This window comes from Triticum urartu, chromosome 4A (assembly GCF_056163025.1).
Source record: "Triticum urartu cultivar PI428250 chromosome 4A, HENAU_Tu73, whole genome shotgun sequence".
Classification (NCBI taxonomy): Eukaryota; Viridiplantae; Streptophyta; class Magnoliopsida; order Poales; family Poaceae; genus Triticum; species Triticum urartu.
This window is the reverse complement of record NC_141876.1, coordinates 460,552,169-460,567,726: the sequence shown is the minus strand read 5'-3', so window position 1 is coordinate 460,567,726 and position 15,558 is coordinate 460,552,169. Positions and strand designations below refer to the sequence as shown.

The following is a 15,558-nucleotide window of genomic DNA, read 5'->3' as shown; positions in this document are numbered from 1 at the left end:
GAATGTTGGCCATCTCAGCAGGAGTGCTGTCCAGTAAGCGCCGGAGACGCGTACATACACCACCGGCCGGGAAAAGAAAAGGAATGTACGAATTGCGCCCGGTCGTGGTGGCGCGCACGACGGTGGTACGAAAACGACGGCTGCTCCGGTCGCGTGCGGTGGTCGACGGAGGTGGTTGGAGACTTCCTCGGCCCTTTCCTTCCCACCGAGCCGAGCCACAGCACAATGGTCGAGGGAACAAATCGTTCCCCTTTACGTTCCTAAACAAAGGGCCACACGATTCACACGACAAAATGCGTGGATTTTCCTCGCAGTCGTTTTCATCTGCGAGTGTGTCACCGTGGGATTTGACATGTCCCGGGAGGCCACAACAGAAAAGGTGCCTGCTACTCTCGTCGAACCTTTTCTCTGGCCTCAGTGTTGGTACTACAGTACAGTAATTCCTAGTGCCACGGAACATGACAATAAGAACCCAGTTGTTGACACTTGACAGTAAAAGAGACCTAGGAGGCACCCGGTCCGTTCATCACACGTCGCAAAAAACTTTCGCCTTGTCTTTGTTTAACAATATACATGTTGACGTTTCTTCAGAGAGGATCACACGAGAAATTTACCGAATCGAATATATGCCAGACAATCTGTAAACCAAGAAAATGACGGCATTAGAAAGCTCCTGAATTCCCCCGCAAACAAGGAAAAAGCTCCCGATAATATATGAAATTCAAGCCTATCTCTCCACCTGAGATGAGATCCTGAGAAAATGACACCGCAATACGCAGTGCTCCCCAGCTAATCAAATACCCCCACCATATCCAAGAGCTCGTCAAAACCAAGCATCGATTCACTGTCCTTCCTGTGGGTATTAGCAGCAGTCGCTAACTCCCTCTGCTCATCTCGTTTCAAGCAACAAGTGTCAACTCTCAACACCACCTCTACAAAAGCAATCGTGCACTCTGGTGATGCTCTCTGGTTTGTGCCGCCATCCCTGTCGATGAAGACCTCCGTGGCCTCCTTCTAGTGCCCCGTGCCGATCGCCGATGCTTTGGCCGGAATTCTTGCACCATGCCGCCGGTTCCTGACATGCTCGTGCGGCTCCTCGTCGCGTCCGTGCTGCTCGGCGCAGCCAGTGGCGCGTTTACCCCCGCGGACACCTACCTCGTCCTCTGCGGCACGTCGGCGAGCGCCACCGTTGCCGCGGGACGGACGTTCGTCGGGGACGCCCGTCTGCCCGCCAAGTCGCTGGCCGCGCCGCAGAGCGTCGAGGCCAACACGTCGCTGACCGCGGTCGTCCCGTCCGGCGAGTCGCAGCTTTACCGGTCCGCGCGCGTCTTCACCGCGCCGGCTTCCTACACGTTCGCCGTCAAGCAGCCCGGCCGGCACTTTGTGCGCCTCCACTTCTTCCCCTTCCCGTACCGGTCCTACGACATGGCCGCGGACGCCGCGTTCAACGTGTCCGTGCAGGGCGCGGTGCTCGTCAACGGGTACGCGCCCAAGAACGGCACGGCGGAGCTCAGGGAGTTCTCGCTGAACGTCACCGGTGCCACGCTGGTGATCGCCTTCGCGCCGACGGGGAAGCTCGCGTTCGTGAACGCCATCGAGGTCGTGTCGGTCCCCGACGAGCTCATCGCCGACACGGCCAGGATGATGGGCGGGGCCGTCCAGTACACCGGGCTGTCGACGCAGGCGCTGGAGACGATCCACCGGATCAACATGGGCGTCCCCAAGATCACGCCCGGCAACGACACGCTGGGGAGGACGTGGCTGCCGGACCAGAGCTTCCAGCTCAACACCAACCTAGCGCAGCATAAAGACGCCAAGCCCTTGACGATCAAATACGACGAGAAGTCGGCGCTCTCCTCCGCGTACACGGCGCCGGCGGAGGTCTACGCGACGGCGACGAGGCTGAGCACGGCGGGCGAGACCAGCACCATCAACGTGCAGTTCAACATCAGCTGGAGGTTCGACGCCCCGGCCGGGTCGGATTACCTACTCCGGTTCCACTGGTGCGACATCGTCAGCAAGGCGGCCATGGGAATGGCCTTCAACGTCTACGTCGGCGGGTCGGTGGTGCTCGAAAACTACGAGATTTCGCGTGACACGTTCAACCGGCTGTCCATACCGGTGTACAAGGACTTCCTCCTGGGCGCCAAGGACGCCAAGGGCGCCATCACCGTGAGCATCGGGTCGTCGACCGAGGACAACGCGTTGCCCGACGGCTTCCTCAACGGCCTCGAGATCATGAGGGTAGTCGGGAGCGCCGGCGCCGGCGCTCCCGCCGCGTCCGCGCGCAGTTCAAAGGTCAAAATCGGGATCATCGCCGGCTCGGCCGTCTGCGGGGCCACGCTGGTGATGGTGCTCGGGTTCATCGCCTTCAGGACGCTGCGCGGGAGGGAGCCGGAGAAGAAGCAGCCGTCCGACACCTGGTCGCCCTTCTCGGCGAGCGCGCTGGGCTCTCGCTCGCGCTCCCGGAGCTTCTCCAAGAGCAACGGGAACACCGTCCTGCTCGGGCAGAACGGCGCCGGCGCCGGGTACAGGATCCCGTTCGCGGCGCTCCAGGAGGCGACCGGCGGGTTCGACGAGGCGATGGTCATCGGCGAGGGCGGGTTCGGGAAGGTGTACAAGGGCACGATGCGCGACGAGACGCTGGTGGCCGTGAAGCGCGGCAACCGGCGGACGCAGCAGGGGCTGCACGAGTTCCACACGGAGATCGAGATGCTGTCCCGGCTGCGCCACCGCCACTTGGTCTCGCTCATCGGCTACTGCGACGAGCGCGGGGAGATGATCCTGGTGTACGAGTACATGGCCATGGGCACGCTACGGAGCCACCTGTACGGCGCCGGCCTCCCGCCGCTGTCGTGGGAGCAGAGGCTCGAGGCCTGCATCGGCGCCGCGCGGGGGCTGCACTACCTCCACACCGGCTCCGCCAAGGCGATCATCCACCGGGACGTCAAGTCGGCCAACATCCTCCTGGACGAGAGCTTCATGGCCAAGGTGGCCGACTTCGGGCTGTCCAAGAACGGGCCGGAGCTGGACAAGACGCACGTGAGCACCAAGGTGAAGGGCAGCTTCGGGTACCTGGACCCGGAGTACTTCCGGCGGCAGATGCTGACGGAGAAGTCGGACGTCTACTCCTTCGGCGTGGTCCTGCTGGAGGTGCTGTGCGCCCGCACGGTCATCGACCCGACGCTGCCCCGGGAGATGGTGAGCCTGGCCGAGTGGGCGACGCCGTGTCTCAGGAACGGTCGGCTCGACCAGATCGTCGACCAGAGGATCGCCGGGACGATACGGCCGGGGTCGCTCAAGAAGCTCGCGGACACGGCCGAGAAGTGCCTCGCCGAGTACGGGGTGGAGCGGCCCACCATGGGGGACGTGCTCTGGTGCCTCGAGTTCGCGCTGCAGCTGCAGGTGGGGTCGTCAGACGGCTCGTACGTCGACACCATGTTGCCGCCGGCGCCGCCTGTGCCCGTGAAAACGCCAGAGGTTCAGCGTAGCCTGTCCGCCGCTACCATGGCGACCGACGCTGCTGCCATGACCACCAACTTGGGTGATCTAGACGGAATGTCCCTGAGCGGAGTATTCTCGAAGATGATCAAGAGCGACGAGGTCAGGTGAAGCCAAAAGATGCTTCGTCGACGTTGTACAAGCTGAAGCACATGTATATGTCAATTTTGTGTTTATAGCATGTAGTACATGACAAACGATGTACAAACTTTCACGTAGAAGAAAGTTATATCAGGTAGTGATGTATAACGTACCAATAAGGAGGAACAGATTCTCCTGATTTCACAAAAGTAACCTCACCATGGATATGTATATGATCGGCAGAGAGGCAGCGGCTTATACTCCAGGATGAGTATAAGCAGAATCGCCATGTGAACAAGGCCGAGACAAAAATACATAAACCAGGAGGTGTCACTGCATTCAGAGCAGAATATTTCATGGATATAAGTGAAGATTACTGCAGTAAATGGGCAAGAAATCATGCTGTATCTCCAGCACATTCATAACACCAATTTTTGTTACAAACGAATAAATGAGTCTGTTAAACTCGAGGCATGATTATGAGTTCTATAGAGTACCCTAACTTCCTTCATGCTCAACAAAGAGCAGTGCCCTCGGATCTCGAGAAAAATAATGGGGTCTCACCAGACGTCTACTCCCCCGTGGCCATCTAATACTCAATCACTACCCTCTACTCTTCCTTCCGCTTTCCTAATTGCTTTCTGGCCCGAGCTGTCAAGCACCGTCCCACAAACTTGAGAACCTCGTCGATGAGAACCACTGGGAATGCAACTGCTACGACCAAAAGCCATTCATTGAAACTGAGGGGCACAATCCCGAAGATTTGGGTAAGGAAAGGCACGTAGAGGATCAAGAAATGAAGCCCAAAAGACACCGACATTGCCAGAAGAAGCCAGGGGTTCACCCATGGAGGCATGCTCAGAAGGCTGCCATCCTCAGACAGGGCATTCAGTGAGTTGAACATCTCAATGGACACCAAGACAGAAAGGGAGAGGGTTGTTGCTTTTATTTTGCCGCCCTGGAAGTAATCGCAAGGGTTCTCATCAAAGTTGAATGTCCTTGCCCCTGCTGTGAATGATGACACATTGAAACCCTCCCATGAGGGGCACTGGCCCCAGTTTGAGAGCTGGGAGTATGAAACAAGAGTGTGACCATCACTAGCCAGATCAATTCCCAGGAAAGAGCCATGGGTGTACCAGATGATAAAGATTCCAACCGTTGCAATCCCAACATACAGCCCAATAACCTACACACATGTTCATAAATTTCAAACATAAGTACAACTGCATCCATTCATAAATTAATATTCTATGCAAGTGCACAAATCAATAGGGCTAGAAGAGCCATAATGATGTGCCAAAAGACCACATCATGTGGAAGCTATGCTGGGAAAAATCATTTTCATAAGTCCTCAATGTATACAACTTTATTACTATTGGACCTTTTGAGTAAGATTGAAGAACTTATGAGAATTGACAGTTTTCGCATGGAAGATACAAGACATATATGGGACACTCTAGAGAAGCATCTCCCAGTTGATTTAATTAAGAATGAACTCTCGTTTTAATGTCTGGATATAAATACTAACGAAATGCTTGTTGTGGAAGTGCTGACTCTTTATAAGGTGTTTAAAACTGTATATACCATAATTACTATTGCTGAAAAGCTACGTAGAACACAGTAAATTAATTCACTGTGAGGGCTTCAAAGCAATTGATTTAAGATGAGGATACTTGAGGAAGTGCACAATATACAGGAAAACATACCATGTAGCGGAACAGGATCCAAGGAGTGATTAATGAATCATCACTTCTTCTAGGAGGTTTCTTCATGATATCCTTATCTGGTGGATTGAATCCCAAAGCTGTTGCAGGAGGGCCATCCGTAACAAGATTGACCCACAGAAGTTGTACTGGAATGAGGCCTTCTGGGATACCTAAAGCCGACGTGAGGAATATGGACGCAACTTCTCCAATGTTCGAAGATATCATATATCTGCAGTGCCACATGGATCATATGAACTTGTTGCATTTGTTTTTTATGTTTCAAGTAATTAGCAAACGAAATGGTTAAAACATAGCTAGCAAAAAAGATGTACCTTATAAAAGCCTTCATGTTGTTGTAAATGGACCTTCCTTCACCAACAGCTGAGACAATTGTACTGAAGTTATCATCTGCAAGCACCATATCTGAAGCTTCTTTTGCAACCTAACACATCATAAGGAGAAAGGGAAAAGGTCACAAGTCCACTCTGCGCATGTGAGAACGGCTAACAAAAACACGCCTTTAGGAACTCAGAAAAAATGTGTTCCAACTTCCAAAACTTTGGCCAGGCAGACAAGTGAAACAGATTTTTCACCATCATGTCGTCTTTGTTGTTTTCATCTCTGCTCATGCCCGCAATGCATGAATACGTGTCGATTTATACCTTTCATTAAGTTAGGGTTCTATCCACACCATGTTAACAAACATAGCATGCATTCACAGAAGGTCATCATGAGTAACACATTTCACAAAAAGGATACAGTAGAGGCAGGACAGGGAGCACCATTAAATCAAAACAGAAAGGTGAATGAAAAAGCAATGAAAATCTAATGAAGGCAATAGGAATCATATCATTATCGCAGACTTATTTCGTGTATCTTGAGTGTTACTAACATGGATTATTCAGCAGTAAAGTAGCCTTAGGGGTTGATGAGTAACAGATCATTGTGATGTTGCAGCAAACATTACATAAAACAACTATAGCAAACGCTAAACAATAATGATAATAATAATAATTGCAAGTAGAAGCACCTTAAGTGATAGAAGACAATCAGACACTAACAAAATGGATTCAATTGCACATGTAAAGTGATTAGGTGCAGCCTAAAACCGTACTCTTGAGATGTCAGAAGGTGACATTTTTCTATGGAAATAACCAAATAAGCTAACAATGAATTACACAAAATAGGAATGGATCTTAAAAATAGAACTAAAAAGAACGACTGATTTAAAGAAGAGAAAGAAGGCAGACCTCAGTCCCTGTAATGCCCATCGCGATTCCAATATCAGCTAATTTCAGAGCCGGTGCATCATTCACTCCATCACCAGTCATTGCAACAACTTCACCATCTTCTTTGAGCAGCCTAACAATTTCCTGCTTATGTTTTGGCTCTGCTCTTGAGAAGAGAAGGCCACCTGTTTGCCTCAAAATCTTCTTTCTATCAGGAAGAGCCATAAATTCCTTCCCTGCAAAGCTCTTTGAGCTAATGTTTTCACTGGGACCAAAAACCCCAATCTCACGGCATATTGCCTCAGCTGTTTCTTTGTTATCACCTGTTATCACCATAACACGTATACCAGCAGCCCTGCAATCTTCAATTGCTTTGTGGACTTCTTCTCGTGGAGGATCCTGTGGTAGTATAGTAATAATGATGTTAAAGACACATGCAGTTTCCGAATTAGGACCGCATATTTATTTACAGAATTTCCATGGAGTGAGAAGGTCTCACCCTCAGACCAACAAAACCACAGAATATCAGATTACTCTCTATGGAAGAGTAGTATGCAGGATCAAGTAGATATTTGTGAGCGGGATGCTCTTCTCCATCATATGTTGCAAAGTCTGCCAGATCTTCCTTGTATGCAAAGCCCAAACAGCGCAATGCACTGCCAGACATTTCACGAAGTGTTGACAATACGAGTGCCTTGGCACCCTCATCCAAGAGCACGACGGATCCATCGAGCAACTGAATATAGGCACTTCTCTCTAGCAAATTTTCTACTGCTCCCTGCAAGAGTACACTTTTACCATAAATATTCGTAGGAGAGAAAATGACATGACCAGAAACATTGGAAGCAGCAATATGACATGAATACATGGTACTTGCTACTCACAGAAGCAAATAAGAAACTCAATGCCACATTGTAGCTGAATCTATAACCAACTGACTGAAAGAAAGTAAATATGCATTGATAACTAGTTAAAGAGAATTAACATTTGCCGATATGGCAAAGATGAGCCCTAGTTTCAAGAGAAAAGGAAGGCACAAAAACTGGTACGGTGGACAATGACAATATATGGTATGTTATTTCCAGCGTTACAAAGAATAAAATGTTAGTAAGCCAAATTCCAGAAAAATAATATTTGTACACACTAGACAACTTGAAATACAGAAGTGCAACATATGATAATCCACAACAGAACTAAGCGATATGAATTATTCCAAATACCTTCACAAGCAGCAAATTCTTTCCAGTCTCTGCTTTTTTCACAATAACTCCCATTGATTTTCTAGTGCGATCAAATTCCAGAGTCCCTACTCTTTTAGCATCGTTGTTCCACCATTGACAGCACCCTTCAAACAACAAAGATACACAAATTATGTCAGATCTTTTCTGTCTACATAAAAAGCTAATAATGCAATCAGACTATATAATTTTACAAAAGAAATCAACATACTTAGCAAATCGGATGAATCCAGAGATGGGGTATATCCACCAGGGAGCCCCATTTTCTCGACCAAAACCTGGCACGTGCATAATACAATCACTCAACAGTACAAGTGATAAAATTACCGTGAGTTAATGAAATAGAGACAGTGTCGTCTTAAAAAGCATTCAAATTAGAGTGTAGAATTGGCAAGTAGAAGCAACATGCAACATATGTATATATCTTGGTTCATTAACAAATCATACCTTTAATGCAGCCTCTGTGGGCATCCCAGTAGCAACATACTGATGCTCAGAGTGTGCAATACTTGCATCATTGCAGAGTGCAGCTATCTTCGCAATCATCTGGAGGTTATCATCCATGTTCAAAGTTGGCCAGTCATGTATCTTGCCATCACTTGGATCATAAGTGGTTCCATCAACCTTAAAGTTCCTAAGTGTATCAGGCCACCTCCCAATTGCCACAAGCCTCACCGCTGACATCTGGTTGGTGGTCAGGGTTCCTGTCTTATCGGAGCAAATCACTGTTGTGCAACCTAATGTCTCAACACTGGGTAACTTTCTCACAAGTGCATTCTTCTGAGCCATCTTCCTGGTGCCTAGTGCCAAGCATGTGGTGATCACAGCAGGCAGGCCCTCTGGAATGGCAGCAACAGCCAGTGCCACTGCAATCTCAAAGTAATATGTGCACTTCTCGAATGAGAACTTAAAATTCGCCGGCCACCCATCCACATACTCCCAGGTAAGGAAATACTTCACGTTAATGAGCCAAACCAAGATACATATCACTCCAATAATGGCAGTGAGCGCCTCACCGAACTCATTGAGCTTCTTTTTCAGCGGCGTGTCATCCTCCTCCTGTGATGCCTCCTGGATCTGCGAATGGATCTTGCCTATTTCAGTGGCCATGCCAGTTCCGGTCACCACACAGACTGCACTGCCGTTGACAATGGTGGTGCCAGCAAAGACCATGCACTCCTTCCCCTGGATATCTGTGTCCTCGAGATGAATCTTGTGGCTGGTCTTGTTAACCGAAGAGGTCTCGCCAGTGAGTGATCCCTGCTCAACACGGAGGGTAGAGCTGATAAGCTGGAGCACACGCATGTCGGCGGGGACCTTGTCGCCCACGCGGAGCTCGACGATGTCTCCGATGACGAGGTCGCGCGCGGGGAGCCCATGCTTCCAGCGGCCGTCGCGCTTGACGGTGGCGTGCTCGGACTGGATCTCCTTGAGCGCCTCGAGCGCCTTCTCGGCGTTGCTCTCCTGCCAGACCCCGACGACGGCGTTGACGATGAGGATGAGGAAGATGACGAGCGGCTCGACGAAGGCGGTGGCCCTGACCTCGCCGCCCTCGGCGCCGTCGTAGAGCGCGAGCACGAAGGAGACGACGGCGGCGGCGAGGAGGATGCGCACGAGCGTGTCGTTGAACTGCTCGAGCACCAGCTTCCACAGGGAAGGCGGCGCGTGGCGCTCCAGCTCGTTGGGCCCGTACTTGTGCAGCCGCGCCGCCGCGTCGTCGGAGCTGAGGCCGCAGTCCGCCGAGACGCCGAGCTCCGCCAGGCAGTCGCTCGGGGTGCGCGCCCAGAAGGGGAAGACGGGCACGTCGGGGTCGGCCCCGGGGGAACCGGATCCATCCGGCCGCGCGGCCTCGTCCTGCCCGCCCTTGCCCATTTGTTTTGTGGCGACGACTCGAGATTCGAACGGAGAGGAGGCGCTCCTACCTAGGGTTCCCGTCCGTCGCCGCCGCGGCGAGATCGCATGGAACCCTTAACCCTAGAAGGGGATGGAGGAGGCGGCGGGGAGGGGTAGGGGAGGGGAGCGGGGACTGGGCTGGGTGGGAGAAGAAGAGGGCGATTGGTGGTGTGGATTCGAAAGCAGGCTGGGGAAGGACGGGGGGGCTTTTGCCTTTGTTTTTCCGCTTTTCTTTATGGCGTAAACTATTTTCTTACTCCAAATCGATCGCGACAGGGAAGAAATAGTACGCTGCGCACGCTCCGGGTGGTTCGTCGTCTTGGACCTTTGTGTGTCTGCGGGTGGGGATGCGTATGAGGTGGGACCTTTCGTCAGCGAGCGAGGGGGTCGTTATCGTGGCGGCTAGTACTCCACTTTCGATATGATATGTGGCGAATGGTTAATTAATTAACCGGTAAGGTATGGGGTTCTTGATGGAGAGATGCCTTGCTTGACCCGGAGCGGAGGCCACGTCACCAGGCGACGCGCCGTGCTGCCGCGTGTGCGCCTCCAACGGGTATGTGCCACTGTACCCTGGGGCCGCCTCGAGCCTTGACCCACACGCATTGAGAGGGGCGTGCCGCTTTTGTGGCTGCCGGGACCGCTTTGCGCGGATCGGGGTGCGAGGAATCTTTCCGGCGAGTGGTGGCGTGACGTCAGTCGGGCCAACCATCGCACGGCGCTGGGCGGTCCGTCCGAGCGCAGCCGCTAATGACGCACCTCCGGCCAATCGCGGCACGCCACGTGTACCCCGCGCCTCCTGATTTTATCGGGCTCCCTCCCGGGCTGCAAAAGAGGAATTCTGTAAGGTCCCGCGCTGGGAGGCACGGGCAGTCGCGCACGCAGCAGCTTCGGCTGCGCCCTGCACGTTCCGTTGCCGTGCCGTGCGCTGCCATCGCCGTGCAGTGTGCACGAGCGGGGAATCAGCCGAACCTGCTACGTACGGGCACCGGGGGCAGCGGCGCAGAGATCGGGTTCGGGGTCGGGTCAGGCACGCCGCGCACCACGTTGCTCCCGAAGCGCAGCGCAGAGGGTGTCAAGTGGTACGTACAGTAGTGTAGTGGAGCTTGTATATGCGGGTGACCTCCTCGCTGTCGTCGATTCCTTTTCTGCAGGCAGGCAGGCAGGCAGGAGTGGTGCGAGATCTGGATTAATATTTTACGGGGAAACGGAGACCGCACAGGCGTGGATCGCGGATTTCGCAGCTTCCGCGTAGCTGCAGTACGGCGGGTACAGTACAGTACGAAGGGAGCCGATGCCCCCGTACCGTGGGGGCACGGTTCGCCGTCCGTGGGAGCCAGCCAGGAGCGCACATGCCGTGGCCTCGGGTTGCACACGGGATCGAATCGGACGCATGGCCGTGACACGGCTGTGCTGGGGCAGCAGGCCAAAAGGAAAAGATATTGCGAGATAGTGGGGAGGCAAATCCACCCCTGCCTGTCGGACCAGCCATTTTCTTCTCATCTATCTCTTCTTCCTTATCCGCGCTGGCCTACCCCTGGCTCCATCGCCATATCGAGCCCTCAACCGTCAGCACCGTCACAACACTCCTTCCCTTCACTCTCGCCGCTGCGGACACTCTTGCTGGCCTAGACGCCGCCGTGGCACTTCCGGCTCCTTTTGGACTGCATCGTGCCCTCAATGTGTTCTACACATTGTCCAGCCAGTTTTGGGTGATTGGTTTGTAGGCAAGACAATGGTTCATCGGATGAGAAGTATGGACCAACGGAGCTTGATGAATTAATTCAAAAGAAGTAGTTCTTTGATTCATCGAATTCAGGCAAAGAAGTGGAGATGATTGTGATCATGAGCGTCCTTGGGGAAATGGACCGAGAGGTGGAACACATTCTAAACATCAAGGGTTCGATCAAAGCAAGAAGAGTTTTGAACCGGGATCAAGTCTTTGGAGCATGGCTGCTCTACAAGGTTGATCCCGGACCAACATTCCGAGATGAATGGTTTCCTTAACGCTTATGTATGCGCAAACCCTTATTCTTGCACGTGGTGGAGGGAGTGGAGGCACACTATCCCTACTTAAAGCTTGCCATGGATTGTTGCGGAAAACTATCGTTCTCTACCAAGCAGAAATGCACGGCTGCTATGAGGATTCTTGCACTTGGTACCGTTGTCGATGTCGTTGGTGAGATGCTCCGGATAGGGGAAAGCACATGCCCAGAGAAACTATCAAGTTTGTTCGCGACGTGGTGGAGGTGTTTGGAGCAGAATATCTAAGAGAACCAAATGAGGAGGACACAGAAAAGTTGCTGGCTATTGGAGAGGCGAGAGGTTTTCCATGTACGCTTGATTCAATTGATTGCATGCATTGACAATGAAAGAACTACCCAAAAGGTTTTGCGTGGGATGTATCAAGAATAAGGGTTTGGTATGCTTTCATATTAAAAGCAGTGGCATCACATGACTTGTGGATTTGGTATGCTTCCTTTGAAATGTCTCGTTCTCACAACAACATCAATGTGCTTCAGTGATCTCCCATGTTCAGGAGACTTTGTAATGGGGAATCGCCATTGTGCAACTTCATTGTCAACGGCTCACGGAGTTGATTGCGGCAGATCTCGGGTAGGGGGTCCCGATCTAGTAGCCTTGTCACGATGGTAACAAAGACACGTGTTTTACCCAAGTTCGGACTCTCCTAAGAGATAAAACCCTACGTGTTGCTTTTGTTGTATTGATTTGGTGTGGAGTACAAAGTACAGGTGATCTACCTCGAGATAGTTGTGTGTTCTCTACGAGCCCTACCCCTTGGTTTATATAGGTGCCAGGGGATACACCGTTAGCAGCTCTTGAACCAGTCTTCAAGTCAGAGACACTCCTCGGATCTTCCGGTCTGTGCTTCATTCTTTAGTCGCCGGTCTTGAAAACTGGTTCAATGAGTCTCCCTTTGTTCGATAACGAGTCCATATTCGAGGTGCTTCGGCAATTTCGTCCTTGCCAAACTTTTCATTGGGTTCATGTTGTTTTGGACATCGGGAATCTCTCCGCGTTGTAGTTCCTTAGTCGTAAAATTTTCTCACGCTTGGTGATTCATGATGGTCTGGTTTGGCATTAGCTTAGACCAGTCACATCCACCAGCCCACATGGCGATGAGGCGCATACATCCTGTCGGTCAACATTACGTGTGGACGTGCGTAGGGGTCCCATCTGATGTAAATATGCCCTATTGGCAATAATAAAATGGTTATTATTATATTTCCTTAATCATGATAAAAGGTTTATTATTCATGCTAGAATTGTATTGACCGGAAACTTAAATACATGTGTGGATTCATAAACAAATATCGTGTCCCTAGTGAGCCTTTACTAGACTACTCGTTGATCAAAGATGGTTAAGGTTTCCTAACCATAAACATGAGTTGTCGTTTGATAACGGGATCACATCATTAGGAGAATGATGTGATGGACAAGACCCATCCGTTAGCTTAGCATATGATCGTTCAGTTTATTGATACTGCTTTCTTAATATCAAATACATGTTCCTTCGACCATGAGATCATGCAACTCCCGGATACCGTAGGAATACCTTGTGTGCTATCAAACTTCACAACGTAACTGAGTGATCATAAAGATGCTCTATAGGTGATAACCCACAAGTATAGGGGATCGCAACAGTTTTCGAGGGTAGAGTATTCAACCCAAATTTATTGATTCGACACAAGGGGAGCCAAACAATATTCTCAAGTATTAACGGTTTAGTTGTAAATTCAACCGCACCTGAAAGACTTAATATCTGCAGCAAAGTATTTAGTAGCAAAGTAGTATGATAGTAGCGGTAACAGTGGCAAAAGTAACAGTATTGGTTTCGTAGTGATTGTAGCAGTGGCAACGGAAAAGTAACTAAGCAAAGATCAATATGCGAAAAGCTCGTAGGCAATGGATCAGTGATGAATAATTATGTCAGATGTGATTCCTCATGCAACAATTATAACATAGGGTGATACAGAACTAGCTCCAGTTCATCGATGTAATGTAGGCATGTATTCCAAATATAGTCATACATGCTTATGAAAAAGAACTTGCATGACATCTTTTGTCCTACCCTTCCGTGGCAGCGGGGTCCTATTAAAAACTAAGGGATATTAAGGCCTCCTTTTAATAGAAGTACCAGACCAAAGCATTAACACTTAGTGAATACATGAACTCCTCAAACTACGGTCATCACCGGTAAGTATCCCGATTATTGTCACTTCGAGGTTAACGGATCATAACACATAATAGGTGACTATAGACTTGCAAGATAGGATCAAGAACTCACATATATTCATGAAAACATAATAAGTTCAGATCTGAAATCATGGCACTCGGACCCTAGTGACAAGCATTAAGCATAGCAAAGTCATAGCAACATCAATCTCAGAACATACACTACAAAAAAAGACACATCCGTGACATTTTGGGCCGAACGAAAAAAAATATGTCATACATATGACACTTCTATGACGATAATTGTGACAAAACCCGGTATCATCATAGATGTGGTGGGCTCCTACTTCTATGACAAAAAATCATGACAGAAAATGGGCTTTTCGTCCTGGGCGGGCCAGAGACGCGGCTGCATGACATTCTTTAGACCGTCCATGACATAAAAAACCGTGGTAGAAGCGAGGGCGAGGAAAATTTCGGGGAGTTCCCGGTTACGGTGGGAGGTCGGGGGCCGAGCGATGCGCGTTTCTCTCGTACACGTACGCACGTGTGTGTGAGGCGTTGGGCTCTAACTGAACCCGAGCAATTGCACTGCAGGCTACGCGTTACTGAACCCGAGCGATCGATCGATGGCTGTTAACTGAACCCGATCGAGCGATTCCTTCGCTACTGCTGCTAACTAAAGCCATTGATTGGATGAACAGTGAGTGTTGTGGGGGGTGGATGAACAGTGAGCGGTGGCGTTGCCTCTGGATGAACAGGACCCCGTGGTGTGGAGGGCTGGATGAACAGTAGACGGTGGAGGGGTGCCCGTGGAGGGGTGGTTGAATAGGACCCCGTGGTGTGGAGGGTTGGATGAACAGTAGACGGTGGAGGGGTGGTTGAACAGTAGCCGGTGGAGTAGCGCGCGGTGGAGGCTGGATAAATAGGAGCCCGTGGAGGCTGGAGGAGGTCGACGGTAGCCCGTGGAGGCTGGAGGAGGTCGACGGTGGAGATGAACAGTATCCCGTGGAGTCCCGTTTTGCGGTACGCCACACCCCTCCCGATGAACAAGACCCCCGTTTCGATCGTAGGAGGTCCGTTTCGTCCGTTTTGCGGTACGCCACACCCCTCCCGATCAACAGGACCCCCGTTTCAACCGTAGGAGGTCTGTTTCCTCCATTTTGCGGTACAGCACACCCCTCCCGATCAACAGGACCCCCGTTTCGACCGTAGGAGGTCCGTTTCCTCCGTTCTGCGGTACGCCGGGCCTCGTTTCCATCGCCTGTTCCGTCCAAGCCCTCCCGATGAACACGACCACGCATTCCGTTCCGACCCAGCCGGTTGGCTCCCACGTGTTCCGTTGCCTCCCGATGAACACGGCGCATTTCGTTGCCTCCCGATGAACACGACGCATTCCGTTGCCTACCCATGAACACGACGCATTCCGTTGCCTCCCCGTGAACACGACGCATTCCGTTGCCTCCCCATGAACACGACGACGATATTGTTTCTCTGTTCCGACCCAGCCATGTACACGAGCCATGGCCGTACGTATGCGCGAGTAGGCGTTCGAGACTCTGCCCGTATGTACACATACGTGGCAGTATTTTCTTTCTTGCACCCTGGCCGATGTACGTACGTGTACATGCTACGTGCGTGCCTCTACTACGACACGTGCACGCCTCTACTACGACACGTGCGTGCCTCTACATCAACCAGTATGTACATACA

General features: G+C 51.1%; 1 protein-coding gene and 1 pseudogene across 1 annotated transcript; one reads left to right on the top strand and one right to left on the bottom strand.

The window, feature by feature from the left end:
• Positions 1-714: 714 nt before the first annotated feature.
• Positions 715-3,752, top strand: LOC125552100 (receptor-like protein kinase HERK 1 pseudogene; annotated as a pseudogene).
• Positions 3,753-3,945: 193 nt separating this feature from the next.
• On the bottom strand, positions 3,946-9,814 carry LOC125552099 (calcium-transporting ATPase 1, endoplasmic reticulum-type). The gene is made up of 8 exons (XM_048715576.2): positions 8,203-9,814; positions 7,967-8,033; positions 7,738-7,862; positions 7,017-7,295; positions 6,539-6,916; positions 5,621-5,730; positions 5,289-5,517; positions 3,946-4,768 (listed from the first exon to the last, which is right to left on the bottom strand). Exons 1-8 carry the CDS (start codon positions 9,625-9,627, stop codon positions 4,193-4,195), a joined length of 3,189 nt encoding a protein of 1,062 aa, XP_048571533.2. The 5' UTR covers positions 9,628-9,814; the 3' UTR covers positions 3,946-4,192.
• Between the last annotated feature and the right edge of the window lie 5,744 nt (positions 9,815-15,558).